This window comes from Oncorhynchus tshawytscha, unplaced genomic scaffold (genome assembly GCF_018296145.1).
Source record: "Oncorhynchus tshawytscha isolate Ot180627B unplaced genomic scaffold, Otsh_v2.0 Un_contig_4271_pilon_pilon, whole genome shotgun sequence".
Lineage (NCBI taxonomy): Eukaryota > Metazoa > Chordata > Actinopteri > Salmoniformes > Salmonidae > Oncorhynchus > Oncorhynchus tshawytscha.
In genome coordinates this window covers 182,102-199,062 of record NW_024609745.1, presented here as the reverse complement: position 1 = coordinate 199,062, position 16,961 = coordinate 182,102, and the positions used below count along the sequence as shown (strand labels likewise).

Genomic DNA, 16,961 nt, shown 5'->3' with positions numbered 1-16,961 from the left:
TCACGGCTCAGCCTATCCATCTCTACTTCTCTCTCCCTCACGGCTCAGCCTATCCATCTCTCCTCCTCTCTCTCCCTCACGGCTCAGCCTATCCATCTCTCCTCTCTCTCCCCCTCATCACGGCTCAGCCTATCCATCTCTCCTTCTCTCTCCCCTATCCATCTCTCCTTCTCTCTCCCTCACGGCTCAGCCTATCCATCTCTACTTCTCTCTCCCTCACGGCTCAGCCTATCCATCTCTCCTTCTCTCTCCCCCATCACGGCTCAGCCTATCCATCTCTCCTTCTCTCTCCCTCATCACGGCTCAGCCTATCCATCTCTCCTTCTCTCTCCCTCACGGCTCAGCCTATCCATCTCTACTTCTCTCTCCCTCATCAGCTCAGCCTATCCATCTCTACTTCTCTCTCCCTCACGGCTCAGCCTATCCATCTCTCCTCCTCTCTCTCTCCCTCACGGCTCAGCCTATCCATCTCTCCTCTCTCTCTCCTCTCACGGCTCAGCCTATCCATCTCTACTTCTCTCTCCCTCACGGCTCAGCCTATCCATCTCTACTTCTCTCTCCCTCACGGCTCAGCCTATCCATCTCTCCTTCTCTCTCCCCTCACGGCTCAGCCTATCCATCTCTCCTCTCTCCCCCATCACGGCTCAGCCTATCCATCTCTCCTTCTCTCTCCCTCATCACGGCTCAGCCTATCCATCTCCCTCTCTCCCTCACGGCTCAGCCTATCCATCTCTACTTCTCTCTCCCTCACGGCTCAGCCTATCCATCTCTCCTCTCTCCCTCACGGCTCAGCCTATCCATCTCTACTTCTCTCTCCCTCACGGCTCAGCCTATTCATCTCTCCTCCTCTCTCCCACCATCATGGCTCGGCTGTTGCCCAGTTTCTGGGTCAGTCTCTGCCTCTCTACCTGTGTCCTTTGCACCTGGCACTCCATAATGTGTGCCGGCGGGAGCCTAACTACCCGTGGGGATAGCAAAGGGGTAGCCAGTGCCAGGGACAAATTTGTCTGTCTGTCTGACAGCATCTCTTCTAGGTTATAAATGAAGGTTTAAACTGTTGACCTGATTCCAAGTACCCGACCTGGACCGACCACACTGCATCCCTCACTGTATATATCTTACAGACACCTACTATATATACTGAGAAATGAGAGCCTCCGTGTACTGCCAGGCATATCTGCAGCTAACGCACAGCAACGGTACATGTTTCTTTCCCTTAGAGAAGAATTGGGGTATTTGTCAGTGAAACTGGGGTCTCAAGTATTTTCCATGTTTGATGGACAAAGGCGTAGTTTGTATTACATGTAGAATCCACATGGTCTGTTAAAACACTGCTGTAGGTTCCTTGTGTGTGTATATACAGTGTATTTGGATTTGTTTAACACTTTTTTGGTTACTACATGAATGTGTTATTTAATAGTTTTTAGGTCTTCACTATTATTCTACAATGTAGAAAATAGTTTTAAAATATAAAGAAAAACCCTTGAATGAGTAGGTGTGTCCAAACGTTTGACTCGTACTGTATATACACTACCATTCAAAAGTTTGGGGTCACTTAGAAATGTCCTTGTTTTTGAAATAACTTTTTTTTTTTAAATGTCCATTAAAATGACATCAAGTTGATCATAAATACAGTGTAGACATTGTTAATGTTGTAAATGACTATTGTAGCTGGAAACGGCAGATTTTTTATGGAATATCTACATTGGCGTACAGAGGCCCGTTATCAGCAACCATCACTCCTGTGTTCCAATGCCACGTTGTGTTAGCTAATCCAAGTTTATCATTTTAAAAGGCTCATTGAGCATTAGAAAACTCTTTTGCAATTATGTTAGCACAGCTGAAAACTTGTTCTGATTAAAGAACAATAAAACTGGCCTTCTTTGGACTAGTTGAGTATCTGGAGCATCAGCATTTGTGGGTCCGATTACAGCCTCAAAATGGCTAGAAACAAAGACCTTTCTTCTGAAACTCACAACATTAACAATGTCTACACTGTATTTCTGATCAATTTGATGTTATTTTAATGGACAAAAAATTTGATTTTCTTTCAAAAACAAGGATATTTCTCAGTGACCCCCACACTTTTGAACAGTAGTGTACATGCATACACACATCATCCTAAACACCACAGAAGTTCTCTCTTGAGGACCAGGTATGGTTAATGATGCATTACATTTGCCACACAGCTCAGTTTCTCAGACCCTATCGTTATCCGTCTAGAGACTACATCCTCTAGTAGATGTGTGGCTCTCAGCACCTGCTACCACAGTCTTGTGTTAAACAGCTACGCCGGTCGGCACCAGAGCTATTAATTGAATGTAATGACCCACGTCCCTGCAGAGCAAACAACAATGGAAACACCCCTCTCCCTCCTCAACCACTTGGTTTAGTCCCAGCCGCTCTCTCTCGGCTAACCAATTCCAATTAACTTAATACTTCAAATAAATTCCTCTGTAAACCAAGCATGACCTTGTCTGTCCCCGCTCCCCCCTCTAACCTACTGCAATACCATGCTAGAGGGATTGGTGGGATGATGTGGGGAAATGACCACAGCGTGTGTCAGGCTTTTGCGGTTTAAGAAAAAAACAGGGGGACATTCCAAAATGGCAGTCTTTCAAATTGGGACAGAATTGTCTCCAAGTGATTGAATGAGAGTGTGGTTTTGTGCAAGTGTGGTTATATGATGTGGCTTACATATGAAAAAATTACAAATATTGAGATTTGGGGGGGAAATGCCTTCCTGTGTCTTTTTATTTGGGGATTCATACTAAGTGTCCGCTGTATCCTTTGGTGTTTCCAGTGCAAGTTCCTGGCCCCGCCCCCAACCTGCAGGCTGTGTCGACCACACCCACCTCCGTCACCCTCAGCTGGGACACGCCCCTCACTGGTAACGGAGACGTCCTCACCTACAAGGTCTACTTTATGGAGAAGGGTCTGGACCTGGAACAGGTAAGACCCAGTGTGATGGGTGGTGGAGTTAGATGGCTCTATATGTTGAAATAGTGATCCATCATATTCTATGAGAGAGATTAGTCTTGTGATGATATAACAACAAGACTGCAAACAAGCAAAACAGAACAGTGAAATGAACCGTTGCTTTTCCCGGCTTAGCATCAGCACGATATAGCCCATTGAAGTGTCCCAGCTCGGTCACAGCCCAGTAGACTGCCTTGAACTCCTGTTCCCCTGAAGTTCCAAAGCCTCTGCTCTATTCCCACTCTATCAGATAGCTGGCAGCACCACCCTCCCCATTCCCCAGTCTCCCAGCAGGCCACAGTGCAGCGCACCGCAGCACAGCCTCCTGAGTCATCCAGCCCTGCCAGCCCAACCAGCCAGGCGTTAAAGAGCCTTTAATATGATAATGGATGAAATGTCAGCCAGCACAACGAGTAATGATGCTGTTGCTGCTGCCGTCCCTCGCTCCCTAGAGGAGAGAGAGAGAGAGAGGCTGACAGGAAGAGAAGAGGCTTATCTGACTATCTCTTTATCTGAAAAGAGAGGAACAAAGGTTGAATCCAGAGAACAGGGTAGCTAACGGGGTGTTGGAGTGGATGAATTATTGAGGCAGCGACGGGGAAGGCTTCAGGAAGTGGCATGTCTACAGGGAGGAAGCTGTCACAATGGCGCGCCTGACTTCAGTTGAACAGTTAGGCACTGTGGTTTTACTACCCAGGGACAAAGATTAGGGCAGTACCCAAATAGAAGGGGATTTTTTAAATAAGTAGCTAGTTTTCCATCCAATTGACAACAGATTTTTATGCAAAAAATAATAAAAAATCTGCATCAAAACAATATGCGCATTTTCCCACCAGATAACTGTTTCCATCAAATTGACTTGTTGCGGATAAAAGGCTGTGCGTGATGACGTAGTGCCCATAAAATAACAGAAGGGGAAAAAAGTTAAGTGTTTCTATCGCATTTCCAACAACTGATGGTTTTGTCACACAAAATGTATATAGTGAATGTGCCAACTCTGGTCGTGGCATGTGCACTATAGACAACAGCTCGCAGATACAATGTGTGTATAGCCTACATTTGTGGCCAAAAGTTTTGAGAATGACAAATATTAATTTCCACAAAGTTTGCTGCTTCAGTGTCTAGATATTTTTGTTAGATGTTACTATGGAATACTGAAGTATAATTACAAGCATTTCATACGTGTCAAAGGCTTTTATTGACAATTACATGAAGTTGATGCAAGAGTCAATATCTGCAGTGTTGACCCTTCTTTTTCAAGACCTCTGCAATCCGCCCTGGCATGCTGTCAATTAACTTCTGGGCTACATCCTGACTGATGGCAGCCCATTCTTGCATAATTAATGCTTGGAGTTTGTCAGAATTTGTGGGTTTTTGTTTGTCCACCCGCCTCTTTAGGATTGACCACACGTCCTCAATGGCATTAAGGTCTGGGCAGTTTCATGGCCATTGACCCAAAATATCGATGTTTTGTTCCCCGAACCACTTAGTTATCACTTTTGACTTATGGCAAGGTGCTCCATCATGCTGGAAAGGGCATTGTTTGTCACCAAACTGTTGCTGGATGGTTGGGAGAAGTTGCTCTCTGAGGATGTGTTGGTACCATTCTTTATTCATGGCTGTGTTCTTAGGCAAAACTGTGAGTGAGCCCACTCCCTTTGCTGAGAAGCAACCCCACACACGAATGGTCTCAGGATGCTTTACTGTTGGCATGACACAGGACTGATGGTAGCGCTCACCTTGTCTTCTCCGGACAAGCTTTTTTCCGGATGCCGCAAACAATTGGAAAGGGGATTCATCAGAGAAAATAACTTTACCCCAGTCTGTCCCTGATGGTTTTTCTGAAGAGAAGTGGCTTCTTTGCTGCCCTTTTTGACACCAGGCCATTCTCCAAAAGTCTTCGCCTCACTGTGCGTGCAGATGCACTCGCACCGGCCTGCTGCCATTCCTGAGCAAGGTCTGTACTGGTGGTGCCCCGATCCCGCAGCTGAATCAACTTTAGGAGACGGTCCTGGCGCTTGCTGGACTTTCTTTGGCGCCCTGAAGCCTTCTTCACAACAATTGAACCACTCTCCTTGAAGTTCTTGATGACCTGATAAATGGTTGATTTAGGTGCAATCTTACTGGCAGCAATATCCTTGCCTGTGAAGCCCCTTTTGTGCAAAGCAATGATGACTGCATGTGTTTCCTTGCAGGTAACCATGGTTGACAGAGGAAGAATAATGATTCCAAGCACCACCCTCCTTTTGAAGCTTCCAGTCTGTTATTCAAAATCAATCAGCATGACAGAGTGATCTCCAGCCTTGTCCTCATCAACACTCACACCTGTGTTAACGAGAGAATCGCTGACATGTCCGCTGGTCCTTTTGTGGCAGGGCTGAAATGCAGTGGAAATGTTTTGGGGGGATTTAGTTAATTTTCATGACAGAGGGACTTTGCAATTAATTGCTATTCATCTGGTCACTCTTCATGACATTCTGGAATATATGCAAATTGCCATCATACAAACTGAGGCAGCAGACTTTGACAAATATTAATTTTCACATTCTCAAAACTTTTGGCCACGACTGTACATGATAAGATTATTATTGACAAAAAGAGCAAGATAATTTCACCGGTGCCTCCCACTCTTTCTATTCTGGTTAGAGCCAGTTTGCCCTGTTCTGTGAAGGGAGTAGTACACAGCATTGTATGAGATCTTCAGTTTCTTGGCAATTTCTCACATGGAATAGCCTTCATTTCTCAGAACAAAAATAGACTGACGAGTTTTAGAAGCAAGTCCTTTGTTTCTGGACATTTTGAGCCTGTACTCGAACCTGCAAATGCTGGTGGTCCAGATACTCAACTAGTCTAAAGATGGCCAGTTTTATTGCTTCTTTAATCAGTACAAGTTTTCAGCTGTGCTAACATAATTTCAAATGATCAATTAGCCTTTTAAAATGATAAACTTGGATTAGCTAACTCAACCTGCCACAGGAGTTTCTGATAATGGACCTCTGTACACCTATGTAGATATTCCATTAAATATCAGCCGTTTCCAGCTACAATAGTCATTTACAACATTAACAATGTCTACACTAGGGATGCACGATATATCAGTGAACACATCGTAATCAGCCAATATTCGCAAAAAATGCCAACATCAGTATCGGCCGATGTCTAGTTTAACGCCTGATGTACAAACTGATGTAAAGCTTACGTGCATACCTATATAACGAAGGTACATGACGTAATGGCGCCACGTAAAATGTTATAAGTTCAACACAGCATTCCTAACCTAGCCCACAATGTCTGCTGTGTGGATCGAGCAGTCAACAAGTCATTTTAAAAAGTAAAAACATTTCAGTGAGACAACTCAAAGGGGAAATCCATTAAAGCCAAGATAATGGAATTCATTGCCCTTGACAATCAAACGTTCTCTAGGTGATGTTGGATTTCGCCGACTGGTCGAACACCGGTACAAACTACCAAGTGCGCTATTTTTCAGATGTTGCCCTACCGGAGTTACACTGTAATAGCGTCACTATTAGCTTCACGACATACATACTATGGAAAGCCGTTTGGGTCTTTTTTGCGTGTCAAAAAAGATACAGTAGCACTGTCAAAGCTGTACTAAAAAGTCTGCAAACATCTGCCACGAACGATGTGTTTACCATACCGCGTTAGTAATAAAGCATCATTTGTTCGACCAACTTCTGGGGTAGCTAGCTTTAGCTTGGTACCTAGCTAGCACCAATACAACCAGCCTAAAAACTGCAGTCATTTTCATTATTCTTAGCAATGATTCCTTGTGAGTAAGTATTAGCTAGGTTGCCACTTGTTGTTCGCCTATTAAAATTGAACTTCAGTTCATGAAAATAAATAGCTAGCCAGCTACTTAACCCTGTTTCCCAAAGCTAAAGTTATAAGCAGCCAGCTAGCTTCATCTGGCTAGTGAGGCTCGACCTTGACCAGGGTATGTGTTGTGAAGCTAGCCACAATACGGATTAGGCACAATAGTGGAATTTGCGGTTTGCCTTCAAAATAAAAGTATGCCATTGACAGTGATGCAAATTAATACAAATTGTAGAATTATGCCATACTTTTATTTTGAAGGCTAATCGCAAAGTCCATTATTGTGGCTAATCCTTATTGTGGCTAGCTTCACATGATGGGTCCACCATTAATGAAATAAGAACTCTCTTGTGAATTAGGGTTATTTAGATGTTAGCTAGCTAACTATAGCTACTGAAAAGATTGTCATGTTATTTATTATTTATTATTAAACGACTGAACAAATGAACAACAAAACAGCACAGCAAGTAAGTGAAAGAAATAGGTTTTGATTATGTTTTACTGGTAATGGGACATGCATAAATGCCAACAAAATAACTTTTTGGGTTGTGTGTGTGTAACCTTTATTTAACTAGGCAAGTCAGTTAAGAACACATTCTTATTTACAATGACGGCCCGGACGATGCTGGGCCAATTGTGCGCTGCCCGATAGGACTCCCAATCACGGCCCGATGTGATACACCCTGGATTCGAACCAGGGACTGTAGTGACGCCTCTTGCACTGAGATGCAGTGCCTTGGACCGCTGCGTCCATGTGTGTTAACTATTTAACTGTACTAGAATGCTTATCGGTATTGTGGTTTTCGCAAGGAAAATATCAGTATCGGTATCGGCCAAAAATGTCATATCGGTGCATCACTAGTCGACACTGTATTTCTGATCAATTTGATGTGATTTTGATGGACAAAACAAGGACATTTCTAAGTGACCCCAAACTTTTGAACGGTAGTGTAGGTGTCAGAAGGGAGGAAGCAGGAAAGTAGTTGTCATCCGCATGGCAATGATGGGAGAGACCATGTGAAGATATGACGGAGCCGAGTGACTTGGTGTTGATAGTGGTGGTGACAGTAATAATGGTGGTGGTGGTGGTAGTAGTAGCAAAGGTGGTCGTAGTGGTGGTGATAGTAGTCGTGGTGGTGATAGTAGTCGTGGTGGTGATAGTAGTAGTGGTAGTAGTGGTAGTTGTGGTAGTAGTGGTGATAGGAGTAGTAGTACTGGTGGTGGTGGTGATAGTAGTACTGGTGGTGGTGGTGATAGTAGTAGTACTGGTGGTGGTGGTGATAGTAGTAGTACTGGTGGTGGTGGTGATAGTAGTAGTACTGGTGGTGGTAGTTGTGATAGTAGTGGTGGTGGTGATGATAGTAATAGTGGTGGTGGTAGTAGTATTGGTGGTAATAGTAGTAGTAGTGGTGGTAGCAGTGGTAGTGGTATTGGTGATAGTGGTAGTAGTAGTAGTGGTAGTGGTGGTAGTGGTGATAGTGGTAGTAGTGATAGTAATAGTGGTAATGGTGATAGTAGTAGCGGTGGTGATAGTAGTAGCGGTGATGGTGGTGGTGGTGATAGTAGTGGTAATGGTGGTGGTGGCGATGATGGTGGTAGTAGTAGCAATGGTGGTGGTGTTAGTGGTGATAGTAGTAGTAGTAGTGGTGGTAGTAGTAGTAGTAGTGATGGCAGTGGTGATAGTAGTAGTGGTAGTTGTAGTGGTATTTGTTATTAGTAGTGGTGGTGGTAGTAGCAGTGGCGGTAGTAGTAGTAGTGATGGTGGTAGTAGTAGTGGTGATAGTAGTTGTGGTGGTGGTAGTAGTAGTAACGGTGGGAGTGGTGGTGGTGATAGTAGTAGTGGTGGTGGTAGTAGTAGCAGTGGTGGTAGTGGTACTTGTGATAGTAGTAGGGGTTGTGGTAGTGGTGGTGGTGGTAGTAGTAGTAATGGTGAGAGTGGTGGTGGTGATAGTAGTAGTAGTTGTGGTAATAGTGGTGGTGGTAGTAGTAGCAGTGGTGGTAGTGGTAGTTGTGATAGTAGTAGTTGTGGTAGTAGTAGTAACGGTGGTGGTAGTAGTAGTGATGGTGATAGTAGTAGTAGCGGTGGTGGTAGTGGTAATAGTGGTGGTGATAGTAGTAGTGGTGGTGATAGTAGTAGTAGTAGTGGTGGTGGTGGTAGTAGTAGTGGTGGTGGTAGTAGTAGTAGTGGTGGTGGTAGTAGTAGTAGTGGTGGTGATAGTAGTAGTAGTGGTGGTGATAGTAGTAGTAGCGGTGGTGATAGTAGTAGTGGTGGTTGTAGTGGTGGTGGGGGTAGTGATAGTGGGGGTAATGGTAGTGGTGATGGTGGTGGTGGTAGTAGTAGTACAAAACAAGGAGAAGTACAAAATAAATCTACAGAAGCACTACTTAACTTTGTGTACCACCTCTCTTCTCAACCTCTCAGGACATAGACGCTGGAGCTCTGTCCTACACCTTGATGGGTCTGAAGAAGTTCACAGAGTACAGCATTAGAGTGGTGGCCTTCAACAAGCACGGTCCGGGAGTGTCCACAGGAGACATCACCGTCACCACCCTGTCTGATGGTAAGCAGGGGGCAGATGAAGGAGCGGAACTCTTCCTCTCTCATAGGAGAAATGCGTAGATCACAACGGGCAGTCTCCTTTCTGAAGAGGAAGATGTTAAAGACCTGGTGTGTTGAGGTGATCTCTCTTGAGTTCTAAAGAGTAAAACACCTTGTTTTTACCCCTACAGTCCCCAGTGCCCCTCCTCAAAACCTCACTGTGGAAGTTCACAACTCAAAGGTAAGCAAAAGTCAGCCACTTCTCTTTAGCACGCAGACACTCTCCCTACCTCTCAGGTGATGTGATAGCTGTGGGCCTAACCCTGTTTTCCATGCCATTAGCTCTTGTCAGTGGGCTCAGCTCACACACAGACTGCTAGCGTTGTGCTTGAACCCTGTATCGATCCACCCAGTAAGCGGCTGGAGACTGGGCCTGTCTGAAGGCTTTCGTCTCTCTCTATCACAACTCCTACTGCCTCACACATCTAGAGGCTCATCTCACACAGGAAGGCTTTCTATCCAGCTCACTAGTGTCCGTTTGTGAATGAGCCAGGAGTCAGGAGCTCTTGCTGTTGCAGCACATGGAGATGTGTTAAACTGAGTGAGGACCTCTTGCTGCTTGGTGTATGTAGTACCACTATAGAGATGGGGGTGTATTTAGTACCACTATAGAGATGGGGGTGTATGTAGTACCACTATAGAGATGGGCGGGGTATTTAGTACCACTATAGAGATGGGTGGGGTATTTAGTACCACTATAGAGATGGGCGGTGTGTATTTAGTACCACTATAGAGATGGGCGGGGTGTATTTAGTACCACTATAGAGATGGCGGGGTGTATTTAGTACCACTATAGAGATGGACGGGTATTTAGTACCACTATAGAGATGTATTTAGTACCACTATAGAGATGGACGGGGTGTATTTAGTACCACTATAGAGATGGACCCACTATAGAGATGGACGGGGTGTATTTAGTACCACTATAGAGATGGGCCACTATAGAGATGGTGTATTTAGTACCACTATAGAGATGGACGGGGTGTATTTAGTACCACTATAGAGATGGACGGGGTGTATTTAGTACCACTATAGAGATGGACGGGGTGTATTTAGTACCACTATAGAGATGGACGGGGTGTATTTAGTACCACTATAGAGATGGGGTGTATTTAGTACCACTATAGAGGTATTTAGTACCACTATAGAGATGGGGTGTATTTAGTATTTAGAGATGGGGGGTTATTTAGTACCACTATAGAGATGGGGGTGTATTTAGTACCACTATAGAGATGTATTTAGTACCACTATAGAGATGGGGGTGTATTTAGTACCACTATAGAGATGGGGGTGTATTTAGTACCACTATAGAGATGGGGGTGTATTTAGTACCACTATAGTGGTATTTAGTACCACTATAGAGATGGGGTGTATTTAGTACCACTATAGAGATGGGCGGTGTATTTAGTACCACTATAGAGATGGGCGGTGTATTTAGTACCACTATAGAGATGGGCGGTGTATTTAGTACCACTATAGAGATGGGGGGTGTATTTAGTACCACTATAGAGATGGGGGTGTATTTAGTACCACTATAGAGATGGGGGTGTATTTAGTACCACTATGGGGGTGTATTTAGTACTGAGATGGGGGCTTTAGAGAGATGGGGGGTGTATTTAGTACCACTATAGAGATGGGGGGTGTATTTAGGGATGGGGTGTATTTAGTACCACTTAGAGATAGTACCACTATAGAGATGGGGGGTGTATTTAGTACCACTATAGAGATGGGGGGATGTATTTAGTACCACTATAGAGATGGGGGTATTTAGTACCACTATAGAGATGGTTTAATTTGTACCACTATAGAGATGGGGGGTGTATTTAGTGACCACTATAGAGATGGGGTGTATTTAGTACCACTATAGAGATGGGGGTGTATTTAGTACCACTATAGAGATGGGGGAGGGGACAGAATGTATTTAGTACCACTATAGAGATGGGGGTGTATTTAGTACCACTATAGAGATGGGGGATGGGGGCTGTATTTAGTACCACTATAGAGATGGGGGGTGTATTTAGTACCACTATAGAGATGGGGGCTGTATTTAGTACCACTATAGAGATGGGCGGTGTATTTAGTACCACTATAGTAGAACGTATTTAGAAATGGATTCAGTCTGACTTGCATCTAGAACTGGTTTGTGACCTTATTTGTTCTGTTTACTGGTCAATCAGATCAGGTTTTACTTTGTTCTTCCTTTGTCAGACTTGTCCTGTATGTTACTGTTTGATACCAGTAATGAATGGCCTTATATGGATGAATATCATTATAAAATACATTTCTAATTAGATTAAAACACAAAATGCAATTTGTCATTTTAATGGTTTAATTTGCTCTGTCCTGTGGGCCGTGTCAGTCAGCCAGGCCTGAGGGGTGAAAACTAACATACAAGGGGAAGTGTAGTCTCAACATGTGAACCACAACCCCCCTCAATTTAACTTGTATTTTAGAGAAGGGGGAAGGGGAAGGGGTGAGGGGACAGAATGTAGCTGAAATAAGAACGCACTATAAGAAAATGGAAATGAACTAATTGAACACACTTAGCACAGATTTAATTAGTGCTGTTCCCCCAACTTACAGATGTGTGTTAATGTTGGCGCGCCTGTGTGTGTGAGCGACAGTGGGGTAGTGTTAATTAACTCCTCTCTCACGCTGAGTTCCCCCCACCCATCCCTTCACACACACACACACACCCAGTCTACAGTATCTCTCCTCCCTCCTTCCACACCATCCCACAGTGCACTGCAGGGCCTGCAGCTAAGGACCTGAATCCATCGCTCTCTCTCTCGCTGGGAGCCACTCCTCTCACCAGGGCTCCTCTCACCAGGGCTCCTCTCACCAGGGCTCCTCTCACCAGGGCTCCTCTCACCAGGGCTCCTCTCACCAGGGCTCCTCTCACCAGGGCTCCTCTCACCAGGGCTCCTCTCACCAGGGCTCCTCTCACCAGGGCTCCTCTCACCAGGGCTCCTCTCCTCCACTCTTTATTTATTATGAATGTCTTTATTTCCTCCTTTCTCCAACAGACAGCCTGTTCTCTTCTCCTTCACCACTACATTACCCTCTAACATCAGTCTGCTTTAAGTCTGGTGCAAGGCTTTGTGAGGCTGGTATAAGACTGGTGCAAGGCTTTGTGAGGCTGGTATAAGACTGGTGCAAGGCTTTGTGAGGCTGGTATAAGACTGGTGCAAGGCTTTGTGAGGCTGGTATAAGACTGGTGCAAGGCTTTGTGAGGCTGGTATAAGACTGGTGCAAGGCTTTGTGAGGCTGGTATAAGACTGGTGCAAGGCTTTGTGAGGCTGGTATAAGACTGGTGCAAGGCTTTGTGAGGCTGGTATAAGACTGGTGCAAGGCTTTGTGAGGCTGGTATAAGACTGGTGCAAGGCTTTGTGAGGCTGGTATAAGACTGGTGCAAGGCTTTGTGAGGCTGGTATAAGACTGGTGCAAGGCTTTGTGAGGCTGGTATAAGACTGGTGCAAGGCTTTGTGAGGCTGGTATAAGACTGGTGCAAGGCTTTGTGAGGCTGGTATAAGACTGGTGCAAGGCTTTGTGAGGCTGGTATAAGACTGGTGCAAGGCTTTGTGAGGCTGGTATAAGACTGGTGCAAGGCTTTGTGAGGCTGGTATAAGACTGGTGCAAGGCTTTGTGAGGCTGGTATAAGACTGGTGCAAGGCTTTGTGAGGCTGGTATAAGACTGGTGCAAGGCTTTGTGAGGCTGGTATAAGACTGGTGCAAGGCTTTGTGAGGCTGGTATAAGACTGGTGCAAGGCTTTGTGAGGCTGGTATAAGACTGGTGCAAGGCTTTGTGAGGCCGGTATAAGACTGGTGCAAGGCTTTGTGAGGCTGGTATAAGACTGGTGCAAGGACTGGTTTTGTGAGGCTGGTATAAGACTGGTGCAAGGCTTTGTGAGGCTGGTATAAGACTGGTGCAAGGCTTTGTGAGGCTGGTATAAGACTGGTGCAAGGCTTTGTGAGGCTGGTATAAGACTGGTGCAAGGCTTTGTGAGGCTGGTATAAGACTAAGACTGGTATAAGACTGGTGCAAGGCTTTGTGAGGCTGGTATAAGACTGGTGCAAGGCTTTGGTATAAGACTGGTGCAAGGCTTTGTGAGGCTGGTATAAGACTGGTGCAAGGCTTTGTGAGGCTTTGGTATAAGACTGGTGCAAGGCTTTGTGAGGCTGGTATAAGACTGGTGCAAGGCTTTGTGAGGCTGGTATAAGACTGGTGCAAGGCTTTGTGAGGCTGGTATAAGACTGGTGCAAGGCTTTGTGAGGCTGGTATAAGACTGGTGCAAGGCTTTGTGAGGCTGGTATAAGACTGGTGCAAGGCTTTGTGAGGCTGGTATAAGACTGGTGCAAGGCTTTGTGAGGCTGGTATAAGACTGGTGCAAGGCTTTGTGAGGCTGGTATAAGACTGGTGCAAGGCTTTGTGAGGCTGGTATAAGACTGGTGCAAGGCTTTGTGAGGCTGGTATAAGACTGGTGCAAGGCTTTGTGAGGCTGGTATAAGACTGGTGCAAGGCTTTGTGAGGCTGGTATAAGACTGGTGCAAGGCTTTGTGAGGCTGGTATAAGACTGGTGCAAGGCTTTGTGAGGCTGGTATAAGACTGGTGCAAGGCTTTGTGAGGCTGGTATAAGAGAAGGCTTTGTGAGGCTGGTATAAGACTGGTGCAAGGCTTTGTGAGGCTGGTATAAGACTGGTGCAAGGCTTTGTGAGGCCGGTATAAGACTGGTGCAAGGCTTTGTGAGGCCGGTATAAGACTGGTGCTAGGCTTTGTGAGGCCGGTATAAGGCTTTGTGAGGCTGGTATAAGACTGGTGCAAGGCTTTGTGAGGCTGGTATAAGACTGGTGCAAGGCTTTGTGAGGCTGGTATAAGGCTTTGTGAGGCTGGTATAAGACTGGTGCAAGGCTTTGTGAGGCCGGTGTAATGTCACCTTTTGACCTTACACCAGACGTGGTCAGGTTAGCCCTGTGACGTCAATGTCACAGCGAGTGGTGTTACTGTGTATTGCCATAACCACCCACTCATTGCCCTGGTGTGATTTTATCTGCAAAGTCCTGTGGTTGTCATTCCACCTCTAAAGTCAATGGTGGCAGCTAGAGATTATTCAGTATTGTCCTTGGGTTGGGCTCGAATCCATTGCAATTCAGGAAGTGAAATTACATTTGTGAATGGAAAAAGTTGACATTGAAAACAGTGGGTCAGTTTTCTGTGAATATGACCATTTCCCTGTGGTTCAGCAGTAGAAACTGTAACCCCCCGTGTCTTAGACTATGTACTCACTGTGTGTCGTTCCACCCCCCTACCCAGAGTATCATGGTCCGGTGGCAGCCCCCACCACCAGGCGCCCAGAACGGCGAGATTACTGGGTATAAGATCCGTTACCGGAAAGGAACGCGGAAGAGCGAGGCGGCAGAAACCACGGGAGGCACCCAGCTCTTCCAACTCATCGACGGTAAGCTCTCCTATAATACCAAGTCACGTACTCATCACGTACTCGTCACATGACTCATTGTGGAGTTGAATTAGTCATGCACATGCAATATCTTACATGGGAAATCATGTGATTATTGATTAGCGTGTACTAAAACAAGTCTAGTTTTCAGATAGGCCGAAGGCTCTGTGGCTACTGCTGGTAGTTTAACTTTTGGAGCCAATTGGAAGTTTCTAAGTCGAATACTGTGGTCCCATAGGACCAGATGTTGTATCACTGGAGCGCTTTTCATTTGAGCCTTTTGTCTGGCGGGTTGTTTGGAGTCATCATTTTCCTTCATCGTCTGTGTTACTTCAACATCTCACATCCAAACTGATATTATTCCGTTACTGTAGTACAATGCATATCAGACTGTAGCGACGGCAATGAATATTACATGTTGTCTCAGCAACTTTTCTGGCCCCGTCTCACGCTGTGTGGTGCAGCATCAAAGAGAATACACACTTGAAAGTCAAACCCGATTTATATTTGGGGTGCAACAGGGGTGTTTGTTGGTTCAAAGGCATTTAAGCTAGAGATTTTCTTTCTAGAGCCTTAGAGGCCTGGAGTGTCTGGGTGGTTTTCAGCAGTCTGCCTCAGGGACAGCCCGTAGTAGTGAAGGGAGAGACGACACGATTAGCATTTAGCGTCCAAACCGATAAATCCAATCCGATTCTTAAGAAAATGTTTGCTACATGTTCTTTAAAGACAGCGGGCGGTTCCCACCACTTTGAATTTCCAAAACACGCCCGTGGCGGTGATGTAGCCGACCCAGCAATGTGGCTGGGATGGTGGTCCAAGCAGGGATCCAGCTCCACTCCTCCAGGAGTGAACAGTGTCCTCTTTCTTCTCTGAGTTTTCTATTGGGAACGGCTTGCTTGGGCTACATTCAAACTGCTCATGTGTAAATTCCCCCACAGACGCGTCGTGATCAATGGCAGAAGGTTCATCTCTATCAAACCCATTGGATTGGAAAGAGGAAAACGTTAATTGCACCACGACGACGAGCTCTCTCTTGATCCCACCCCTGACAGAGTTATAGATTTTCCCTTCACACAAGCAAAGAAATATTGGACTTCCTCTTGAAATATTACAGCTTCAAATATTTAGTGTGTCTGCATGCCCAGCTCGATTGAGTGGTGGAGTGTGGGATGCTAGTACATCCTTTAAGAAGCCCACTGAAAGGAAAGTTTGGACAGTTTTCTAACTGCAGAAACTGATGGACCTAGCCTATGGCTGATTCTGCACACAAACCCAATTACATTTCTTGGTCTGCCTGTCAAAAGAGCACACTACTTGTTCACTTCGCCTCAAACATTTCAAAGCACTTGATTGAGGGGGGAGTGAACAAGATGAGGGTGCACTTTGGGTGGAAGAGGGAGGAATGGAACTGGGCTTCCTGTCTGACTCTGACTGATTTTCTATCTGTGTGTTGTTGTGGTCAGGTCTGGAGCGGGGGACAGAGTACACGTTCAGAGTATCAGCCATCACAGTGAACGGCTCCGGGCCCGCCACAGAGTGGAGCACCGCAGAGACCTTCGAGAGCGACCTGGACGGTAAAACTTCCCTTAATACACTGACCAGTCAAATCCCTCTACCTCAGCCCTGATCCTTACCTCTTCCCTTAATACACTGACCAGTCAAATCCCTCTACCTCAGCCCTGATCCTTACCTCTTCCCTTAATACACTGACCAGTCAAAGCCCTCCCTCTACCTCAGCCCTGATCCTTACCTCTTCCCTTAATACACTGACCAGTCAAATCCCTCTACCTCAGCCCTGATCCTTACCTCTTCCCTTAATACACTGACCAGTCAAATCCCTCTACCTCAGCCCTGATCCTCTACCTCAGCCCTGATCCTTACCTCTTTCCCTTAATACACTGACCAGTCAAATCCCTCTACCTCAGCCCTGATCCTTACCTCTTCCTTAATACACTGACCAGTCAAATCCCTCTACCTCAGCCCTGATCCTTACCTCTTCCCTTAATACACTGACCAGTCAAATCCCTCTACCTCAGCCCTGATCCCCTTACCTCTTCCCTTAATACACTGACCAGTCAAATCCCCTCAGCCCT

General features: G+C 45.7%; 1 protein-coding gene across 12 annotated transcripts in view; it reads left to right on the top strand.

Annotated features, from left to right (window-relative positions):
* The window catches only part of neo1a (neogenin 1a), a 231,512-nt gene that overhangs the window by 185,407 nt on the left and 29,144 nt on the right, over positions 1-16,961 (top strand). For all 12 annotated transcript variants that reach the window (XM_042317506.1, XM_042317500.1, XM_042317498.1 and 9 more), the window contains exons 10-14: positions 2,804-2,952; positions 9,236-9,374; positions 9,544-9,593; positions 14,724-14,868; positions 16,332-16,442. In XM_042317506.1, the coding sequence (XP_042173440.1) occupies positions 2,804-2,952; positions 9,236-9,374; positions 9,544-9,593; positions 14,724-14,868; positions 16,332-16,442 (594 nt within the window). The remainder of the gene's footprint in view (positions 1-2,803; positions 2,953-9,235; positions 9,375-9,543; positions 9,594-14,723; positions 14,869-16,331; positions 16,443-16,961) is intronic.